The sequence below is a fragment of the Vanellus vanellus genome, assembly GCF_965231255.1.
Source record: "Vanellus vanellus genome assembly, contig: HAP1_SCAFFOLD_904, whole genome shotgun sequence".
Taxonomy (NCBI): Eukaryota; Metazoa; Chordata; class Aves; order Charadriiformes; family Charadriidae; genus Vanellus; species Vanellus vanellus.
This window is the reverse complement of record NW_028126790.1, coordinates 1-23383: the sequence shown is the minus strand read 5'-3', so window position 1 is coordinate 23383 and position 23383 is coordinate 1. Positions and strand designations below refer to the sequence as shown.

Here is a 23383-nt window from a genome sequence, read left to right as displayed (position 1 = left end):
ACATAGGGCACACTGGGACCCACACCATGGGGCATAGGGACCCATACATTGCCCTGGGACCCACGGCATGGGGTGCTGAGACCCATAGGGCAGCCTGGGACCCACAGCATGGGGTGCTGAGACGCATAGGACAACCTGGGACCCACGGCACGGGGTGCTGAGACCCATATTGTCCCCTGGGACCCACGGCACGGGGTGCTGAGACCCATAGGGCGCCCTGGGACCCACACCATGGGGTGCTGAGACCCATATTGTCCCCTGGGACCCACGGCACGGGGTGCTGAGACCCATAGGGCGCCCTGGGACCCACGGCATGGGGCATAGGGATCCATATTGTCCCCTGGGACCCACAGCATGGGGCATAGGGACCCATAGGGCACCCTGGGACCCACACCATGGGGTGCTGAGACCCATATTGTCCCCTGGGACCCACACCATGGAGCATAGGGACCCATATTGTCCCCTGGGACCCATGGCATGGGATGCTGAGACCCATAGGACAACCTGGGACCCACACCATGGGGTGCTGAGACCCATAGGGCGCCCTGGGACCCACGGCATGGGGCATAGGGATCCATATTGTCCCCTGGGACCCACAGCATGGGGCATAGGGACCCATAGGGCACCCTGGGACCCACACCATGGGGTGCTGAGACCCATATTGTCCCCTGGGACCCACACCATGGAGCATAGGGACCCATATTGTCCCCTGGGACCCATGGCATGGGATGCTGAGACCCATAGGACAACCTGGGACCCACACCATGGGGTGCTGAGACCCATAGGGCGCCCTGGGACCCACGGCATGGGGCATAGGGATCCATATTGTCCCCTGGGACCCATGGCATGGGATGCTGAGACCCATAGGGCACCCTGGGACCCATGGCATGGGATGCTGAGACCCATAGGGCACCCTGGGACCCACGGCATGGGGTGCTGAGACCCATATTGTCCCCTGGGACCCATGGCATGGGATGCTGAGACCCATAGGACAACCTGGGACCCATGGCATGGGGTGCTGAGACCCATATTGTCCCCTGGGACCCCCACCATGGGGTACTGAGACCCATAGGGCACCCTGGGACCCACAGCATGGAGCATAGGGACCCATATTGTCCCCTGGGACCCCCACCATGGAGCATAGGGACACATAGGGCACGCTGGGACCCACGGCACGGGGTGTTGAGACCCATACATTGCCCTGGGACCCACACCATGGGGTACTGAGACCCATAGGGCACCCTGGGACCCACACCATGGGGTGCTGAGACCCATAGGGCACCCTGGGACCCATGGCATGGGGCATAGGGACCCATATTGTCCCCTGGGACCCCCACCATGGGGTACTGAGACCCATAGGGCACCCTGGGACCCACAGCATGGGGCATAGGGACCCATAGGTTGCCATGAGACCCATGGCATGGGGTCCTGAGACCCATAGGGCACCCTGGGACCCACGGCATGGAGCATAGGGACCCATAGGGCACCCTGGGACCCACACCATGGGGTGCTGAGACCCATAGGACAACCTGGGACCCATGGCATGGGGTGCTGAGACCCATATTGTCCCCTGGGACCCCCACCATGGGGTCCTGAGACCCATAGGGCACCCTGGGACCCACGGCATGGAGCATAGGGACCCATAGGGCACCCTGGGACCCACACCATGGGGTGCTGAGACCCATAGGACAACCTGGGACCCATGGCATGGGGTGCTGAGACCCATATTGTCCCCTGGGACCCCCACCATGGGGTGCTGAGACCCATAGGGCACCCTGGGACCCACAGCATGGAGCATAGGGACCCATATTGTCCCCTGGGACCCCCACCATGGAGCATAGGGACACATAGGGCACGCTGGGACCCACGGCACGGGGTGCTGAGACCCATACATTGCCCTGGGACCCACACCATGGGGTACTGAGACCCATAGGGCGCCCTGGGACCCATGGCATGGGGCATAGGGACCCATATTGTCCCCTGGGACCCACGGCATGGGGTGCTGAGCCCCATATGTAGTCCTACCACCCATTCAATGGGGCGCTAAGCCCCATAGGTTGCCCTGGTGCCCACGCCATGGGGTGCTGAGCCCCATAGATTGCCCTGACCCCCCACGCCATGGGGCGCTGAGCCCCATATGGTCCCCTCTCACCTATGCTATGGGGTGCTGAGCCCCATAGATTGCCCTGACCCCCCACGCCATGGGGCGCTGAGCCCCATATGTTGGTCTCCCACCCATTTAATGGGGCGCTGAGCCCCATAGATTGCCCTGACCCCCCACGCCATGGGGCGCTGAGCCCCATATGGTCCCCTCTCACCTATGCTATGGGGTGCTGAGCCCCATAGATTGCCCTGACCCCCCACGCCATGGGGCGCTGAGCCCCATATGTTGGTCTCCCACCCATTTAATGGGGCGCTGAGCCCCATATGGTCCCCTGGGACCCATAGCATTGGATACTGAGCCCCATATGCTGCCCTGGGACCCACACCATGGGGTGCTGAGCCCCATAGATTGCCCTGACCCCCCACGCCATGGGGCGCTGAGCCCCATAGGGTCCCTTCCCACCCTTTTAATGGTGCTCTGAGCCCCACACGCTGCCCTGGGACCCACCCCAGGGCACGCCGAGCCCCATAGGGCGCCCCCCGGGGAACCCCCCCGTCCCTGTGGGGCGCTGAGCCCCATATGGTCCCCTCTCACCTATGCTATGGGGCGCTGAGCCCCATATGTTGGTCTCCCACCTATTTAAGGGGGCGCTGAGCCCCATAGATTGCCCTGACCCCCCACGCCATGGGGCGCTGAGCCCCATATGTTGGTCTCCCACCCATTTAATGGGGCGCTGAGCCCCATATGGTCCCCTGGGACCCATAGCATTGGATACTGAGCCCCATATGCTGCCCTGGGACCCACACCATGGGGTGCTGAGACCCATAGGGCACCCTGGGACCCACACCATGGGGCATAGGGACCCATATTGTCCCCTGGGACCCACAGCATGGGGCATAGGGACCCATAGGTTGCCATGAGACCCATGGCATGGGGTCCTGAGACCCATAGGGCGCCCTGGGACCCACACCATGGGGTGCTGAGCCCCATAGATTGCCCTGACCCCCCACGCCATGGGGCGCTGAGCCCCATAGGGTCCCTTCCCACCCATTTAATGGGGCTCTGAGCCCCACATGCTGCCCTGGGACCCACCCCAGGGCACGCCGAGCCCCATAGGGCGCCCCCCGGGGAACCCCCCCGTCCCCGTGGGGCGCTGAGCCCGTGGCGTCGCCCGCAGGACCCCGAGGGGCAGCCCAAGAAGGCGGCGATCGGGGACAACGGGGACGGGACCTACACCGTGTCCTACGTGCCCGACCTGCCCGGCCGCTACACCATCACCGTCCGATACGGCGGCGACGAGATCCCCCGCTCCCCCTTCCGCCCCCACGCCGTGCCCGCCGGCGACGCCAGCAAGTGCCTCGTCACAGGTGGGTCCTGCCCCACGGCGAGCTGCCCGGCCCCACCTTGGCCGCCCCACGGCCTGGCCTCGTGCTGCCCCCCCCGCCTGTCCTTGTGCTGCCCCGTGGTGTCCCTCCGCTGCCTCCCGCCACCCCTGCGGCGTCTCCGTCCTGCCCCACACATTCCCTGTGCTGCCCCACACATTCCCCGTGCTGCCCCACACTGCTCCCCACTGCCCCACGGCATCCTTGTGCTGCCCCACAGCATCCTTGTGGCATCACTCTGCTGCCTCCTGACACCCCTGCAGTATCCCTGTCCTGCCCCACAGGTTCCTCATCCTGCCCCACACATTCCCCGTCCTGCCCCACACTGCTCCCCACTGCCCCACGGCATCCCTCTGCTGCCCCATGGCATCCCTCTGCTGCCTCCTGCCACCCCTGCAGCGTCTCCGTCCTGCCCCACACATTCCCCGTCCTGCCCCACACATTCCCCACACTGCTGCCCTCTGACCCACAGCATCCTTCTGCTGCCCTATGGCGTCCCTCTGCTGCCCCATGGCATCACTCTGCTGCCTCCTGCCACCCCTGCAGCGTCTCCATCCTGCCCCACACATTCCCCGTCCTGCCCCACACATTCCCCACACTGCTGCCCTCTGACCCACAGCATCCTTCTGCTGCCCTATGGCGTCCCTCTGCTGCCCCATGGCATCACTCTGCTGCCTCCTGCCACCCCTGCGGCATCTCCGTCCTGCCCCACACATTCCCCGTCCTGCCCCACACATTCCCCATGCTGCCCCACACTGCTGCCCACTGACCCACAGCATCCCTGTGCTGCCCCACGGCGTCCTTGTGGCATCCCTCTACTGCCTCCCACCACCCCTGCGGCGTCTCCGTCCTGCCCCACACATTCCCCGTCCTGCCCCACACATTCCCCGTGCTGCCCCACACTGCTGCCCACTGACCCACGGCATCCCTGTGCTGCCCCACGGCGTCCTTGTGACATCCTTCTGCTGCCTCCCGCCACCCCTGCGGCGTCTCCGTCCTGCCCCACACATTCCCCATCCTGCCCCACACATTCCCCATCCTGCCCCACACTGCTGCCCACTGACCCACGGCATCCCTGTGCTGCCCCATGGCATCCCTCTGCTGCCTCCTGCCACCCCTGCGGCGTCCCTCTGCTGCCCCACAGGTTCCTCGTCCTGCCCCACACATTCCCCGTGCTGCCCCACACTGCTCCCCACTGCCCCACGGCATCCCTGTGCTGCCCCACGGCGTCCTTGTAGCATCACTCTGCTGCCTCCTGACACCCCTGCAGTATCCCTGTCCTGCCCCACAGGTTCCTCATCCTGCCCCACACATTCCCCGTCCTGCCCCACACTGCTCCCCACTGCCCCACAGCATCCCTCTGCTGCCTCCTGCCACCCCTGCGGCATCTCCGTCCTGCCCCACAGATTCCCCGTGCTGCCCCACACTGGTCCCCACTGCCCCACAGCATCCTTGTACTGCCCCACACTGCCCCACAGCAACCCTCACACTGCCCCATGGCGTCCCTGTGCTGCCCCACAGCATCCCATCCCACTCCTTCCTTGCCCCACACCCCCCCATGGCTGCCCCCGCCCCACTGCCTGCCCCATAGCCTCTACCCCACCCGACACCCCCATCTGCCCCACCGCTGCCCCACAACCCCTCCACCCCACTGCTGCCCCACAACCCCCTGCCCCACTGCTGCCTTCCAACCCCCCCACCCCACTGCCACCCCCAACACCCCCACCCCACTGCTACTCCACCCCCCACTGCTGCCCCCCAACCCCCCACCCCACGGCTGCCCCCCAACCCCCCTACCACACTGCTGCCCCACCCCCCACTGCTGCCCCCCAACCCCTCCACCCCACTGCTGCCCCCCAACCCCCCACCCCACTGCTGCCCCACCCCCCACTGCTGCCCCCCAACCCCTCCACCCCACTGCTGCCCCCCAACCCCCCACCCCACTGCTGCCCCACCCCCCACTGCTGCCCCCCAACCCCTCCACCCCACTGCTGCCCCCCAACCCCCCACCCCACTGCTGCCCCACCCCCCACTGCTGCCCCCCAACCCCTCCACCCCCCACTGCCCCCCAACCCCTCCACCCCCCCACCGCCCCCCAACCCCCCACCCCCACGGCGCAGTGGGGGGTCAGCGGGTGCCCCCAGAGCAGAGCAGGACGCCTCGGCCCCCCGGACCCCCCCCGGCCCCCCCGGCCCCCCCCCGGCCCCCCACCTCTGCCCCCTCTCCCCTTCTTATGTGCTGTCCCCGCTCTCTCTTTGCAGTATCCATTGGGGGCCACGGACTGGGTAAGTGGTGCCGGAGTGGGGTGGGGTGGAGAAGTTGGGGGGCTGAGACCGGGGGGGGCGGCGGTGGCGGCGGTGGTGGTGGGTGGTGGTCCTCCACGATGGTGACGCCCCACCCACCCCCCCCCCCCCCACTCCCCATAGGTGCCTGTTTGGGTCCCACCATCCAAATCGGGGAGGAGACGGTGATCACGGTGGACGCCAAGGCGGCGGGCCAGGGGAAGGTCACCTGCAAAGTGTCCACCCCCGACGGGGCCGAACTGGACGTGGACGTGGTGGAGAACCACGACGGCACCTTCGACATCTACTACACCGCCCCCGAACCCGGGAAATACGTCATCACCATCCGCTTCGGCGGAGAACACGTCCCCAACAGTCCCTTCCACGTCTTGGTGGGTGTCACTTGGGGGGAGGGGGGGGGGTGGGGGGGTGGGGGGAGGTTGGGCGGAGGCGGTGGTGGGCAAACGTGAGGTTGGGAGATCGTTGGGGGTCAAAGGGGAAGAGCGTTGGGGCCGTGGTGGGCTCCGTGGGGTTGGCAGATCCTGGTAGACCATGATAAGCTCCATGGGGTTGGGAGATCCTGGTGGGCACCGTAGGTTCCGTGGGGCTGGGACACCATGGTGAGATCCGTAGGCTCTGTGGGGTTGGGAGACCATGGTGGGCACCACAGGTTCCATGGGGTTGGGAGACCATGGTGAACCATGATAAGCTCCATGGGGTGGTACACCATGGTGGGCACCATAGGTTCCGTGGGGCTGGGACACCATGGTGGGCACCATAGGCTCCGTGGGGTTGGAAGACCACAGTACACCATGATAAGCTCCATGGGGCCGGGACACCATGGTGGACCATGATAAGCTCCATGGGGTTGGGAGACCGTGGTGGACCATGCTAGGCTCCGTGGGGTTGGGAGACCGTGGTGGACCATGCTAGGCTCCGTGGGGCTGGGACACCATGGTGGGCACCATAGAGTTGGGAAGCCATGACAGGCATCATGGAATTCGGAGATGACGATAGACTCCGTGGGGTCGGGGCCATGGTGGACATCATGGGGTTGGGAGACTGTGATGGGCGCCATGGGGCAGAGAGTTGGGGGCTGTGGTGGGCACCATGGGGTTGGGAGACCGTGATGGACGCCATGGGGCAGAGAGTTGGGGCCGTGGTGGACAGTGTGGAGCTGTGAGACCATGATGGGCGCCATGGGGCAGAGAGTGGGGTCATGGTAGGTCCATGGAGCTGGAAGATCATGGTGGGCACCGCGGGGCAGAGAGTTGGGGCTGGAATGGACACCATGGGGTTGGGAGACTGTGATGGGCGCCATGGGGCAGAGAGTTGGGGCTGTGGTGGGCACCATGGGGTTGGGAGACCATGATGGGCGCCATGGGGCAGAGAGTTGGGGCTGTGGTGGGCACCATGGGGTTGGGAGACCATGATGGGCGCCATGGGGCAGAGAGTTGGGGCTGGGGTGGGCACCATGGGGTTGGGAGACCATGCTGGGCGCCATGGGGCAGAGAGTTGGGGCTGTGGTGGGCACCATGGGGTTGGGAGACCATGCTGGGCGCCATGGGGCAGAGAGTTGGGGCTGGGATGGACACCATGGGGTTGGGAGACCATGATGGGCGCCATGGGGCAGAGAGTTGGGGCCGTGGTGGGCACCATGGGGTTGGGAGACCATGATGGGCGCCATGGGGCAGAGAGTTGGGGCTGTGGTGGGCACCATGGCGTTGGGAGACCATGATGGGCGCCATGGGGCAGAGAGTTGGGGCTGTGGTGGGCACCATGGGGTTGGGAGACCATGCTGGGCGCCATGGGGCAGAGAGTTGGGGCTGGGATGGACACCATGGGGTTGGGAGACCGTGCTGGGCGCCATGGGGCAGAGAGTTGGGGCTGTGGTGGGCACCATGGGGTTGGGAGACCATGATGGGCGCCATGGGGCAGAGAGTTGGGGCTGTGGTGGGCACCATGGGGTTGGGAGACTGTGATGGGCGCCATGGGGCAGAGAGTTGGGGCTGTGGTGGGCACCATGGGGTTGGGAGACTGTGATGGGCGCCATGGGGCAGAGAGTTGGGGCTGTGGTGGGCACCATGGGGTTGGGAGACCATGATGGGCGCCATGGGGCAGAGAGTTGGGGCTGTGGTGGGCACCATGGGGTTGGGAGACCATGCTGGGCGCCATGGGGCAGAGAGTTGGGGCTGTGGTGGGCACCATGGGGTTGGGAGACCGTGCTGGGCGCCATGGGGCAGAGAGTTGGGGCTGTGGTGGGCACCATGGGGTTGGGAGACCGTGCTGGGCGCCATGGGGCAGAGAGTTGGGAGACCGTGATGGGAACCATGGAGTAGGAAGACCACGGTGGGCACCATGGGGCAAAGAGTCGGAGCCATGGTGGGCACCATGGGCTTTGGAGACCGTGATGGTCGCGGTGGGGTTGGCCACCCCCCCCCCCCGCCATGGGGCGCCCCGGTTCTTACACCTCCTCTCTGCCCCACGGCGTCAGGCCACGGAGGAGCCCCCTGCCACCGCGGAGAACCTCCGGCCCTTCAACCTCGTCATCCCCTTCACGGTGCAGAAGGGTGAGATCACAGGTATGGGGTGGGGTGGGCCGCGGTGGTGGTGGGGGGGACAGGACGACGACGACAGCCCGGAGCAGGCTGTGGGGCGCAGTGGGGCTGACGCGGTGGCCCCCAGGAGAGGTGCGGATGCCCTCGGGGAAGACGGCGCGACCCAACATCACCGACAACAAGGACGGGACGGTGACGGTGCGGTACGCCCCCACCGAGAAGGGGCTGCACGAGATGGACATCCGCTACGACGGCAACCACATCCCCGGTGAGACCGCTGGGAGCCACTGGGAGCCACTGGGAGGTGGCTGAGCGAGGCTGATGTCTCCTTCGCCCTGGTGGGGCAGCCGTGGGTCGAGCAGCCCGCCACCGTGCGGGGCGTCCCCGCGGGGTCCTTGACCATCGTCCCCCGTGTCCCCAGGGAGTCCCCTCCAGTTCTACGTGGACGCCATCAACCCGCGGCACGTGAGCGCCTACGGGCCGGGGCTGAGCCACGGCATGGTCAACAAGCCGTGCACCTTCACCATCGTCACCAAAGACGCCGGGGAAGGTGAGCGGCGGCCAAAAGGGCCACCAGAAGGTCTGGAGGGTCTCCGAGACCCTCCCAACGCCACCAGGAGGGGTTGAGAAGGAGCTGCAGACCCCCAACAACCCCTCTGACGCCCATCCCCTGCCCTCCAGGTGGGCTCTCGTTGGCGGTGGAAGGTCCCTCCAAGGCGGAGATCACCTGCCAGGACAACAAGGACGGGACCTGCACGGTGTCCTACCTGCCCACCGCCCCCGGGGACTACAACATCATCGTCCGCTTCGATGACAAGCACATCCCCGGCAGCCCCTTCACCGCCAAGATCACCGGTGAGACGGGACCCCCATGCTCTTGGGGATGCCACCAAGGTCCTCGGGACCTCCCTATGGTCATGGGGACCCCTATGGTCACCTCGGGACCTCCATATGGTCATGGGGACCTCCCTATGGTCATGGGGACCCCGTATGGTCACCTCGGGACCTCCATATGGTCATGGGGACCTCCCTATGGTCATGGGGACCTCATATGGTCATGGGGACCCCGTATGGTCACCTCGGGACCTCCCTATGGTCATGGGGATCCTGTATGGTCATGGGGACCCTGTATGGTCACCTCAGGACCTCCCTATGGTCATGGGGACCTCGTATGGTCACTTCGGGACCTCCATATGGTCATGGCGACCTCCCTATGGTCATGGGGATCCCATATGGTCACCTCGGGACTTCCATATGGTCATTGAGACCTCGTATGGTCATGGGGACCTCGTATGGTCACTTCGGGACCTCCATATGGTCATGGGAACCTCCCTATGGTCATGGGGACCCCGTATGGTCACTTCGGGACCTCCATATGGTCATGGGGACCTCCCTATGGTCATGGGGACCCCGTATGGTCACTTCGGGATCTCCATATGGTCATGGGAACCTCCCTATGGTCATGGGGATCCTGTATGGTCACCTCGGGACCTCCCTATGGTCATGGGGACCTCCCTATGGTCATGGGGATCCTGTATGGTCACCTCGGGACCTCCCTATGGTCATGGGGACCTCGTATGGTCACTTCGGGACCTCCCTATGGTCATGGGGACCTCCCTATGGTCATGGGGATCCTGTATGGTCATGGGGACCCTGTATGGTCACCTCGGGACCTCCCTATGGTCATGGGGACCTCGTATGGTCACTTCGGGACCTCCATATGGTCATGGGGTCCTCCCTATGGTCATGGGGATCCTGTATGGTCACCTCGGGACCTCCCTATGGTCATGGGGACCTCCCTATGGTCATGGGGATCCTGTATGGTCACCTCGGGACCTCCATATGGTCATGGGGACCCCGTATGGTCACTTCGGGACCTCCATATGGTCATGGGGACCTCCCTATGGTCATGGGGATCCTGTATGGTCACCTCGGGACCTCCCTATGGTCATGGGGACCTCATATGGTCACTTCAGACCTCCATATGGTCATGGGGACCTTCATATGGTCATGGGGATCCCATATGGTCACCTCGGGACCTCCCTATGGTCATGGGGACCTCCCTATGGTCATGGGGATCCTGTATGGTCACCTCGGGACCTCCCTATGGTCATGGGACCTCATATGATCACTTCAGACCTCCATATGGTCATGGGGACCTTCATATGGTCATGGGGATCCCATATGGTCACCTCGGGACCTCCCTATGGTCATGGGGACCTCCCTATGGTCATGGGGATCCTGTATGGTCATGGGGACCCTGTATGGTCACCTCGGGACCTCCCTATGGTCATGGGGACCTCGTATGGTCACTTCGGGACCTCCATATGGTCATGGGGACCTCCCTATGGTCATGGGGACCTCATATGGTCACCTTGGGACCTCCATATGGTCATGGGGACCTCCATATGGTCATGGGGACCCTGTATGGTCACCTCGGGACCTCCCTATGGTCATGGGGACCTCGTATGGTCACTTCGGGACCTCCATATGGTCATGGGGACCTCCCTATGGTCATGGGGACCCCGTATGGTCACCTCGGGACCTCCCTATGGTCATGGGGACCTCCCTATGGTCATGGGGATCCTGTATGGTCACCTCGGGACCTCCCTATGGTCATGGGGACCTCGTATGGTCACTTCGGGACCTCCCTATGGTCATGGGGTCCTCCCTATGGTCATGGGGATCCTGTATGGTCACCTCGGGACCTCCCTATGGTCATGGGGACCTCATATGGTCACCTCGGGACCTCCCTATGGTCATGGGGACCTCCCTATGGTCATGGGGACCCCTATGGTCACTTCGGGACCTCCATATGGTCATGGGGACCTTCATATGGTCATGGGGATCCCATATGGTCACCTCGGGACCTCCCTATGGTCATGGGGACCTCCCTATGGTCATGGGGATCCTGTATGGTCATGGGGACCCTGTATGGTCACCTCGGGACCTCCCTATGGTCATGGGGACCTCGTATGGTCACTTCGGGACCTCCATATGGTCATGGCGACCTCCCTATGGTCATGGGGATCCCATATGGTCACCTCGGGACTTCCATATGGTCATTGAGACCTCGTATGGTCATGGGGACCTCGTATGGTCACTTCGGGACCTCCCTATGGTCATGGGGTCCTCCCTATGGTCATGGGGATCCTGTATGGTCACCTCGGGACCTCCCTATGGTCATGGGGACCTCATATGGTCACCTCGGGACCTCCCTATGGTCATGGGGACCTCCCTATGGTCATGGGGACCCCTATGGTCACCTCGGGACCTCCATATGGTCATGGGGACCTCGTATGGTCATGGGGACCTCATATGGTCACTTCGGGACCTCCATATGGTCATGGGCACCTTCATATGGTCACCTCGGGACCTCCCTATGGTCATGGGGACCTCCCTATGGTCATGGGGATCCTGTATGGTCATGGGGACCCTGTATGGTCACCTCGGGACCTCCCTATGGTCATGGGGACCTCGTATGGTCACTTCGGGACCTCCATATGGTCATGGCAACCTCCCTATGGTCATGGGGATCCCATATGGTCACCTCGGGACTTCCATATGGTCATTGAGACCTCGTATGGTCATGGGGACCTCGTATGGTCACTTCGGGACCTCCCTATGGTCATGGGGACCTCCCTATGGTCATGGGGACCCCTATGGTCACCTCGGGACCTCCATATGGTCATGGGGACCTCCCTATGGTCATGGGGACCCCGTATGGTCACTTCGGGACCTCCATATGGTCATGGGGACCTCCCTATGGTCATGGGGACCCCGTATGGTCACTTCGGGACCTCCATATGGTCATGGGGACCTCCCTATGGTCATGGGGACCCCGTATGGTCACTTCGGGATCTCCATATGGTCATGGGAACCTCCCTATGGTCATGGGGATCCTGTATGGTCACCTCGGGACCTCCCTATGGTCATGGGGACCTCCCTATGGTCATGGGGATCCTGTATGGTCACCTCGGGACCTCCCTATGGTCATGGGGACCTCGTATGGTCACTTCGGGACCTCCCTATGGTCATGGGGACCTCCCTATGGTCATGGGGATCCTGTATGGTCATGGGGACCCTGTATGGTCACCTCGGGACCTCCCTATGGTCATGGGGACCTCGTATGGTCACTTCGGGACCTCCCTATGGTCATGGGGACCTCCCTATGGTCATGCGGATCCTGTATGGTCATGGGGACCCTGTATGGTCACCTCGGGACCTCCCTATGGTCATGGGGACCTCCATATGGTCATGGGGATCCTGTATGGTCACTTCGGGACCTCCATATGGTCATGGGGACCCCGTATGGTCACTTCGGGACCTCCATATGGTCATGGGGACCTCCCTATGGTCATGGGGATCCTGTATGGTCACCTCGGGACCTCCCTATGGTCATGGGGAACCCTGCGCAGTGGTGGTCATGGTCACGGAGATACCTGCACAGCCACTGGGAACCCATCACACAGCTGTGGTGTCCCTGGCCACCCCTGGCCACCAAGAGACCATCACATGGTCCGTGGGGACCTTGTGGGGCCTTAGGGACCTCATTACATGGCTATGGGGACCCTGTCCAGTCTCGGCTGTGGGGCCCTTGTCCATATGGGCATGGGGACACCTGCATGGCCACCCCACCACATGGCTGTGGGGACCCCTGCATGGTCACAGCCGTGGGGGCACCTGCATGGTCATGGGGACACCTGCAGGGCCACCAGGAAGCCGTCACACAGCCGTGGCGTCCCTGGCCATCCCTGGCCACCAAGACCCCATCATTTGGCCGTGGGGACCTTGTGGGACCTTGGGGACACCATGACACGGCTGTGGGGACCTTGTCAGCCTCAGCCATGGGGATCCTGTTCACACAGCCATTGGGACCTCGGCCACGGGGCCACGTGGCCACGGGGACCTCCAAGACCCCATCGCGTGACCTCGTGGCCACCAGGACCTCACCCTGTGGCCCGGGGGACCTCCTGGGGACCCTATCACATGGCCTTGAGGACCCTCTTCACACATCTATGGAGACCCCATCTATGGGGACTCCCTGTCCCCATGGCCACGGAGACCCCATCCCTCCCCCCCCGCCACCTCCCACTGATGGCATCTCCGCAGGGGACGACTCCATGCGGACGTCCCAACTCAACGTGGGCACCTCCACGGACGTCTCGCTGAAGATCACCGAGACGGACCTGAGCCTGCTGACGGCCAGCATCCGGGCGCCCTCGGGCAACGAGGAGCCCTGCCTGCTCAAACGGTTGCCCAACCGCCACATCGGTGCGTGGGGGACACGGGGACACGGGGACAGGGGACACGGGGTCACAGGGACGTGCACACCTCGGGCCAGGAGGATGTGGGCGCAGGAGAACCGGGACGTGGGGTGGAGGGTGGTGGCCACACACACACAGAGGGTGATGTGGGACTTGGGGACGTGGGGCAGGGGACGACGTGGGGTCACAGGGGTGGGTGACCCCCTGGCGTTGGATGCCCAGGGCTTGGTGGCCACGGTCAGGTCACGTTGCTGGTGGCCAGGGGCTGGTGGAGGTTGTCAGGGCCTGGTGGAGGTGGCCAGGGGTGGTGGTGGTGGCCAGGGGTGGTGGAGGTTGTCAGGGCCTGGTGGAGGTGGCCAGGGGCTGGTGGAGGTGGTCAGGGGCTGGTGGTGGTGGTCAGGGGCTGGTGGTGGTGGCCAGGGGTGGTGGTGGTGGCCAGGGGTGGTGGACCTGGCCAGGGGCTGGTGGTGGTGGCCAGGAGGGGTGTTGGTGGTCAGGGGTGGTGGAGGTGGTCAGGGCCTGATGGAGGTGGTCAGGGGCTGGTGGAGGTGGTCAGGGGTGGTGGTGGGCAGGGGTGGTGGAGGTTGTCAGGGCCTGGTGGAGGTGGCCAGGGCCTGATGGAGGTGGCCAGGGGCTGGTGGAGGTGGCCAGGGGTGGTGGTGGGCAGGGGGGTGGAGGTGGCTGACGGTGGTGTCCCCCGCCAGGCATCTCCTTCACGCCCAAGGAGGTGGGCGAGCACGTGGTGAGCGTGAAGAAGAGTGGGCAGCACGTCACCAACAGCCCCTTCAAGATCCTGGTGGGGCAGTCGGAGATCGGGGACGCCAGCCGGGTGAAGGTGTGGGGCAAAGGGCTGGTGGAAGGTCACACGTTCGAGGTGTCCGAGTTCATCGTGGACACGCGCAGCGCTGGTGAGACCCCGCTCCTCCCGGGGACACGGGCGGGGACAGGGCCTTGGGATAGTCATTGCCCCCGTGTGGTCATGGGTGGTATGGGGTGGTGGCCATGGCCATGGCCAGGATGGGGTGGAGGTCATGGTCATGGCTGGGATGGGGTGGAGGTCATGGTTGTGACTGGGATGAGGTGGTGGCCATGGCCATGGCCAGGATGGGGTGGAGGTCATGGTTGTGACCGGGATGAGGTGGTGGCCATGGCCATGGCCAGGATGGGGTGGAGGTCATGGTTGTGACTGGGATGAGGTGGTGGCCGTGGCCATGGCCAGGATGGGGTGGAGGTCATGGTTGTGACTGGGATGAGGTGGTGGCCGTGGCCACGGCCATGATGGGGTGGAGGTCATGGTCATGGCTGGGATGGGGTGGTGGGCATGGCCATGGCCAGGATGGGGTGGAGGTCATGGTTGTGACTGGGATGAGGTGGTGGCCATGGCTATGGCCAGGATGGGGTGGAGGTCATGGTTGTGACTGGGATGAGGTGGTGGCCATGGCCATGGCCAGGATGGGGTGGAGGTCATGGTTGTGACTGGGATGAGGTGGTGGCCGTGGCCACGGCCAGGATGGGGTGGAGGTCATGGTTGTGGCTGAGATGAGGTGGTGGCCATGGCTATGGCCATGATGGGGTGGTGGCCATGGCTATGGCCAGGATGGGATGGAGGCCGTGTTCACGGCTGGGATGCAATGGTGACCATGGCCATGACCAAGATGGGATGGTGGCCAAGGCCATGACCAGCATAGCATGGGGTGGTGGCCGTGGCTACGGCCCTGGTGTGCCATGGCCCGGATGGGATGGTGGCCGGGGCTACGGTGCAGCCCCAGCGAAGAGGCTGATGGCGTGGAGCCCATGGCTATGGCACGCTCATGGCCGGGGTGGGGTGGTGGCCTTGGCGTGGCCGTGGCCGTGGCCGGGACGGGATGGGGCGGTGGCCGTGGTGCGACTGCGCCTGAGCGTGGCCCTGGGGCTTCCCAGGCTACGGCGGGCTGGGCCTGTCCATCGAGGGGCCCAGCAAGGTGGACATCAACTGTGAGGACGTGGAGGACGGCACCTGCAAGGTCACCTACTGCCCCACCGAGCCCGGCAACTACATCATCAACATCAAGTTCGCCGACAAACACGTCCCAGGTGGGGCCGGGGAGGGGGCCGGGGCCAGCTGGGGCGGCGCCGAGGAGCCCGGATGCCCGGGGTCTCCTCCGGGTGGCCGTGTCCCTGAGGTGGCCCTCGCCCGTAGGGAGTCCCTTCACGGTGAAGGTGACGGGGGAGGGCCGCATGAAGGAGAGCATCACGCGCCGGCGGCAGGCGCCCTCCATCGCCACCATCGGCAGCACCTGCGACCTCAACCTCAAGATTCCAGGTAGGGGTGGCCTTCCTCCTCCTCCTCCTCCTCCTCCTCCTCCTCCTCCTCCTCCTCCTCCTCCTCCTGCGTGGGGCTCGGGGACGGGGACGCGTCTCGGCCGCTCCAGCTCTGATTTCCGCCTCTTTCTTCCTTCTCTCCCCGTCCGTCTGTGCGTCCGTCCGCGTCTGCCCGTGCCCTTCCGTGCGTCCGCGCCTCCGTCCGGGCGTGCCTCCGTCCGCACGGCCATCCACGCGTCCGTCCGCGTGTCCCTCTGTCCACACGCGTGTCTGCTTGTGCCTCTGATCACCCACATGGCCACCCGTCTGCGCACCCACCCCTGTGTCCGTCCACCCCTATACCCACCCCTGTCCCCATCCATCCCCACGTCCATCCCTGTGCCCATCCATCCCCCCTTCCACCCCACTTCCATCCCTGCATCCATGTCTCCATCCATCCCTGTGTCCATCCCTGCCTCCATCCATATCTCCACCCGCTTGTCTCCACCCATCCATCCATGTCTCCATCCATCCCTGTGTCCATATGTCCATCCAACTGGGTCTCCATCCAACCCCGTGTCCATCCAACCCTGTGTCCATCCACCCCTGTGTCCACCCATGTCTCCATCCACCCATGTCTCCATTCATGTCTCCACCCATCCCTATGTCCATCCATGTCTCCATCTGTGTCTCCATCCCCCCATGTCTCCATCCATCCATGACTCCATCCATGTCTCCATCCATTCCTGTGTCCATCCATATCTCCATCCATCCATGTCTCCACCCATCCATGTCTCCATCCATTCATGTCTCCATCCACATCTTCATCCATATGTCTATCTACCCATGTCTCCATCCATTGCTACGTCCATCCATCCCTGTCTCCATCCATCCCTGTGTCCATCCATGTCTCCACCCACATCTCCATCCACCCACATCTCCATCCACCCACATCTCCATCCATCCCTGTCTCCATACATGTCTCCATCCACCCATGTCTCCATCTATTCATGTCTCCATCCACGTCTCCACCCACCCATGTCTCCACCCACCCATGTCTCCACCCACCCATGTCTCCACCCATCCATGTCTCCACCCACCCATGTCTCCATCCATCCACATCTCCATCCACCCATGTCTTGATCCACCCACATCTCCATCCATGTCTCCATCCACCCACATCTCCACCCACCCACGTCTCCATCCACCCACGTCTCCATCCATCCACGTCTCCATCCATCCACGTCTACATCCACCCATGTCTTGATCCACCCATGTCTCCATCCATGTCTCCACCCACCCATGTCTCCATCCATCCACATCTCCATCCACCCATGTCTTGATCCACCCACATCTCCATCCATGTCTCCATCCACCCACGTCTCCATCCACCCACGTCTCCATCCATCCATGTCTCCATCCACCCATGTCTTGATCCATCCACGTCTCCATCCACCCATGTCTTGATCCATCCATGTCTCCATCCACCCATGTCTTGATCCATCCATGTCTCCACCCACCCATGTCTCCACCCATCCATGTCTCCACCCACCCATGTCTCCATCCATCCACATCTCCATCCACCCATGTCTTGATCCACCCACATCTCCATCCATGTCTCCATCCACCCATGTCTCCATCCACCCACGTCTCCATCCACCCATGTCTTGATCCACCCATGTCTCCATCCATGTCTCCACCCACCCATGTCTCCATCCATCCATGTCTCCATCCACCCATGTCTTGATCCACCCACATCTCCACCCACGTCTCCACCCACCCACGTCTCCATCCACCCACGTCTCCACCCACCCCCCTCTCCATCCGTCTGTGCCTCCATCCCTCTGTCCACCCACGTCTCCATCCCTCCCTCCGCCCTCCCCCGCCCCCCACTCACCCATCCTCGTGCCGGTGTCCCGTCTCCCCCACCCCACCCCACCCCATCCCACCCCATCCGCTGCTGGGCGGCGGCGGCAGGGAACTGGTTCCAGATGGTGTCGGCGCAGGAGCGCCTGACGCGCACCTTCACGCGGAGCAGTCACACCTACACGCGCACGGAGCGCACGGAGATCAGCAAGACGCGCGGCGGCGAGACCAAGCGGGAGGTGCGGGTGGAGGAGTCCACCCAGGTCGGCGGAGACCCCTTCCCCAACGTCTTCGGGGGCTTCCTGGCCCGAGAGGGGCTGGGCTCCTTCGGCCCCATCGCCCGCGGCCAGGAGGGTGCGTGCCGCCCGCGCCGGGGCACTGGGGGCGCTGGGGGCACTGGGGGCGCTGGGGGCACTGGGGGCGCTGGGGGCGCTGGGGGCGCTGGGGGCACTGCGGGCACTGCAAGCACTGGGGGCACCGGGGGCACTGCAAGCACCGGGGGCACCACAAGCACTGGGGGCGCTGGGGGCGCTGGGGGCACCGGGGCACTGGGGGCGCTGGGGGCACTGGGGGCACTGGGGGCACTGGGGGCACTGCGGGCACTGGGGGCACTGGGGGCACTGCGGGCACTGGGGGCACTGCGAGCACCGGGGGCACCGCAAGCACTGGGGGCGCTGGGGGCGCTGGGGGCACTGGGGGCGCTGGGGGCACTGCGAGCACTGGGGGCACCGGGGGCACCGCGGGCACCGGGGCACGGGGGCACTGCGGGCACTGGGGGCACTGCGAGCACTGGGGGCGCTGGGGGCACTGGGGGCACCGCGAGCACTGGGGGCACTGGGGGCACTGGGGGCACCGGGGGCACCGCAAGCACTGGGGGCGCTGGGGCACTGGGGGCACTGGGGGCGCTGGGGACACTGGGGGCACCACGGGCACTGGGGGCACTGGTGCACGGGAGTGCACTCGCACTGGCACTGGGAGCACTGGGGCATGGGAATGTGCTTGCACAAGTGCTGGGGGTGCACGGGAGTGTGCTTGCACGACTGCTGGGTGTGCAGGGGTGTGAGCTCGTACTGGGACTGGGGGCACTGGTGCATGGGAATGTGCTTGCACAAGTGCTGGGGGTGCATGGGAGTGTGTTTGCACAACTGCTGGGCGTGCAGGGGAGTGAGCTCGCACTGGCACTGGGGGCACTGGTGCAGGGGAGCACGCTTGCACAATTGCTGGGTGTGCAGGGGTGTGAGCTCACACTGGGACTGGAGCACTGGTGCAGGGGAGTGTGCTTGCACAAGTGCTGGGGGTGCACAGGAGTGCGCTCGCACGAGTGCTGGGTGTGCAGGGGAGCGCGCTCGCACCGGCACTGGGGGCACTGGGGGCACTGGGGGCACTGGTGGCACTGGGGGCACTGGTGCTGGGGAGCGCGCTGGCACCAGGGCCGGCCGCGGCTGTGTGCTTGTGCAAGGGCTGGCTGCCGGCTTGCACGAAGGGTGAGCGTGCACACGGGGGCCCCGAGCCCTCGCACCGGGGGCCAGCACACATCCACACCCCCCGCACGCCCCTTGCACGAGGCCGGCACAGGCGCCCCGCCTCCCCGGAGCTGCGCGTGCGAGCGCTCCCTCGTGCAAAGCGGCTTCGGCACACGCGCGTGCGTGGCGGCTGTGCTCAGGGGCACGGGAGGGGGCGCGCCCGCGTGCACACGCCTGTGGGTGCGACACGACCACCCGCACACGCAGGCGCTGGTGAGGGCACACGTGTCCGTCGCACGAGGGCACACGCTCACGGGGAGGGCTGCGCACGGGCGGGTTTCGGGGGGGGGGACGGGTGGCACAGTGACATGGTGACATGGTGACAGGGTGACAGGGTGACAGGGTGACAGGGTGATGGAGTGATATGGTGTCAGGGTGACAGGGTGACATGGTGACATGGTGACATGGTGACAAGGTGATAGAGTGACATGGTGTCATGGTGACGGGGTGATATGGTGTCATGGTGACATGGTGACACGGTGACATGGTGATATGGTGATGGCGTGACAGGGTGACAGGGTGACATGGTGATATGGTGACGGAGTGACATGGTGATATGGTGACAAGGTGATAGAGTGACATGGTGTCATGGTGACGGCGTGACAGGGTGACGGAGTGACATGGTGATATGGTGACGGGGTGATATGGTGTCATGGTGACATGGTGATGGGGTGACAGGGTGAGATGGTGACAGGGTGCCATGGTTGCATGGTGATGAGGTCATGGGGGGCCATGGTGCCAGGGTGACGGGGTGACATGGTGCCATGGGTGCATGGTGACGGGGTGATGGGTGCCCCGGTGCCATGGTGACGGGGTGATGGGTGCCCCGGTGCCACGGGTACATGATGACGGGGTGATGGGTGCCCCGGATACGTGGAGATGTGTTGATGGGTGCCATGGTGCCACGGTTGCATGGTGCTGGGGTGATGGGTGCTGTGGTGCCATGGGTGATGGCGATGGGTTGATGGGTGCCATGGGTGCCCTGGTGCGATGGTTGCAAGATGATGGGGTGCTGGGTGCCATGGTGCTAGGGTGATGGTGATGGGTGCCCTGGTGCCATGGGTGCATGGTGATGGGGTGATGGGTGCTGTGGTGCCATGGGTGCATGGTGATGGCGCAGTGGGTGCCCTGGTGCCATGGTTGCACGGTGATGGGTGCTGTGGTGCCATGTGTACATAGTGATGGGTTGATGGGTGCCCTGATGCCATGGGTGCACGGTGATGGGGCAATGGGTGCCCTGGTGGCATGGTGATGGGTGCCCTGGTGCCACAGTTGCAAGATGATGGGTTGATGGGTGCCACGGTGGTAGGGTGATGGTGATGGGTTGCTGGGTGCCATGGTGCCATGGTGATGGGTGCCATGGTGCCATGTTTGCAAGATGATGGGGGGTGGTGGGTGCTGTGGTTCTAGGGTAATGGTGATGGGTCAATGGGTGCCCTGGTGCCATGATGATGGGTGCCATGGTGCCATGGTTGCAAGACGATGGGTTGATGGGTGCCACAGTGGTAGGGTGGTGGTGCTGGGTGCTGTGGTGCCATGGTGCTGGGTGCCATGGTGCCACGGTTGCAAGATGATGGGGTGGTGGGTGCTGTGGTTCTAGGGTGATGGTGGTGGGTTGCTGGGTGCCATGGTGCCATGGTGATGGCTTGTTGGGTGCATGGCACCATGGGTGACGGTGATGGGGCAATGGGTGCCATGGTGCCATGGTGATGGGTGCCATGGTGCCATAGGCTGCAAGATGATGGGGTGGTGGGTGCTGTGGTTCTAGGGTGCTGGTGCTGGGGTGATGGGTGCCATGGTGCCATGGTGATGGCTTGCTGGGTGCCCTGGTGCCCTGGTGCTGGGTGCCCTGGTGCCATGGTTGCAAGATGATGGGATGGTGGGTGCTGTGGTTCTAGGGTGATGGTGATGGGTTGCTGGGTGCCATGGTGCCATGGTGATGGCTTGTTGGGTGCCATGGCGCCATGGGTGACGGTGATGGGGCAATGGGTGCCCTGGTGCCATGATGATGGGTGCTATGGTGCCACGGTTGCAAGATGATGGGGTGGTGGGTGCTGTGGTTCTAGGGTGCTGGTGCTGGGGTGATGGGTGCCCTGGTGCCATGGTGATGGCTTGCTGGGTGCCATAGTGCCATGGTGATGGGTCAATGGGTGCCCTGGTGACAGTGATGGGGCAACGGGCGCCCTGCTGCCACGGTTGCAAGACAATGGGTTGATGGGTGCCACAGTGGTAGGGTGGTGGTGCTGGGTGCCGTGGTGCCATGGTGATGGGTGCCATGGTGCCACGGTTGCAAGATGATGGGGTGGTGGGTGCTGTGGTTCTAGGGCGATGGTGGTGGGGTGATGGGTGCCGTGGTGCCATGGTGATGGCTTGTTGGGTGCCATGGCGCCATGGGTGACGGTGATGGGGCAATGGGTGCCCTGGTGCCATGATGATGGGTGCCATGGTGCCACGGTTGCAAGATGATGGGGTGGTGGGTGCTGTGGTTCTAGGGCGATGGTGGTGGGTTGCTGGGTGCCCTGGCGCCATGGTGATGGGTCAATGGGTGCCCTGGTGACGGTGATGGGGCAACGGGCGCCCTGCTGCCAGGGTTGCAAGACGATGGGCTGATGGGCGCCGCGGCGCCACGGGTGACGGTGCCGGGTTGCTGGGCGCCCCGGCGGCGGGGCGAGGGGTGCGGTGGCAGAGGGGGCCGGGTGACGGGTGGCCGCTGTCCCCGCAGGCGAGGCGTCCCCGCAGGAGCTGGCGGCGCAGGTGCTGAGCCCGTCGGGGCAGCGCTTCGAGGCGGAGGTGGTGGCGGGGGGCGCGGGGGTGTACAGCGTGCGCTTCGTGCCCCAGGAGATGGGCCCCCACACCGTCAGCGTCAAGTACCGGGGGCAGCACGTGCCCGGCAGCCCCTTCCAGTTCACCGTGGGGCCGCTGGGCGAGGGGGGCGCCCACAAGGTGCGGGCGGGGGGCACCGGCCTCCAGCGCGGCGTGGCCGGCGTGCCAGGTACGGGGGGGCGCGGGGGGTACGGGGGTGTATGGGGGGGTGGGGGGGGGGTGTGGGGGGGTGTGGGGGTATAGGGGTATAGGGGGGTATGGGGGTAGGGGGGTATGGGGTTATGGGGGGTATGGGGGGGTACGGGGGGGGTGGGGGAGGTGGGTTATAGGGGGTATGGGGGGGTATGGGGGTAGGGGGGTATGGGGGGTATAGGGGGTATGGGGGGGTATGGGGGGGTGGGGGTATAGGGGGTATGGGGGGGTATGGGGGGGGGTGGGGGAGGTGGGGTTATAGGGGGGTATGGGGGTGTTGGGGGGTATAGGGGTATGGGGGGTTATAGGGGGGTATAAGGGGTATGGGGGGTGTGGGGGGTGTGGGTTATAGGGGGGTGTTGGGGGGTATAGGGGGTATGGGGGGTATGGGGGTATGGGAGTATAGGGGGGTATAGGGGGTTATGGGGGGTTATAGGGGGGTATAAGGGGTATGGGGGTATAGGGGGGTATAGGGGGGTATGGGGGGGAATGGGGGGGTGGGGGGGTATGGGGGGGGTATAGGGGGTATGGGGGGGTATGGGGGTGTGTGGGAGGTATGGGGGTATGGGGGTATAGGGGGGTATGGGGGTGTATGGGGGGTATGGGGGTAGGGGGGTATAGGGGGTATGGGGGGGTATAGGAGGGTTTGGGGGGTATGGGGGGTTATAGGGGGGTATGGGGGGGTATAGGGGGTATGGGGGTATGGGGGGGTCATAGGGGGGAATGGGGGCTATAGGGGGGTTATGGGGGGATATAGGGGGGATATATGGGGCATGAGGGTATGGGGGGTTATAGGGGGGTATAGGGGGTTATAGGGCAGTATGGGGGCTTATAGGGGTATGGGGGTTATGGGGGGTTATGGGGGGTATGGGGTGGGGGGGTATAGGGGGTATAGGGGTTATGGGTTTATGGGGGGTTATGGGGGTTATGGGGGTATGGGGGTTATAGGGGGATATGGGGGGTGCGGGTGCTCTGGGGGTGCGGGTGCTCTGGGGGGGGTGCGGGTGCTATAGGGGGTCTGGGTGCCATAGGGGGTGCGGGTGCCCTGGGGGCCCACACGGCGGGCGGGCGGGCGGGCGGGGCACCATGGGTGCTGTGCCCCCCCC

At 64.6% G+C, this 23383-nt stretch overlaps 1 protein-coding gene across 1 annotated transcript in view; it reads left to right on the top strand.

The window, feature by feature from the left end:
- The window catches only part of LOC309685767 (filamin-C-like), a gene marked incomplete at both ends in the record, with an annotated part of 69244 nt that extends 46961 nt beyond the window's left edge, over positions 1 to 22283 (top strand). Inside the window, 13 exons of the mRNA XM_082501492.1 lie at positions 3282 to 3471; positions 5748 to 5771; positions 5913 to 6160; positions 8263 to 8350; positions 8454 to 8594; positions 8748 to 8876; positions 9008 to 9181; positions 13439 to 13600; positions 14298 to 14501; positions 15514 to 15666; positions 15773 to 15895; positions 17851 to 18093; positions 21985 to 22283. Coding sequence (XP_082357618.1) covers positions 3282 to 3471; positions 5748 to 5771; positions 5913 to 6160; positions 8263 to 8350; positions 8454 to 8594; positions 8748 to 8876; positions 9008 to 9181; positions 13439 to 13600; positions 14298 to 14501; positions 15514 to 15666; positions 15773 to 15895; positions 17851 to 18093; positions 21985 to 22283 — 2178 coding nt within the window. The remainder of the gene's footprint in view (positions 1 to 3281; positions 3472 to 5747; positions 5772 to 5912; positions 6161 to 8262; positions 8351 to 8453; positions 8595 to 8747; positions 8877 to 9007; positions 9182 to 13438; positions 13601 to 14297; positions 14502 to 15513; positions 15667 to 15772; positions 15896 to 17850; positions 18094 to 21984) is intronic.
- Positions 22284 to 23383: the final 1100 nt, after the last annotated feature.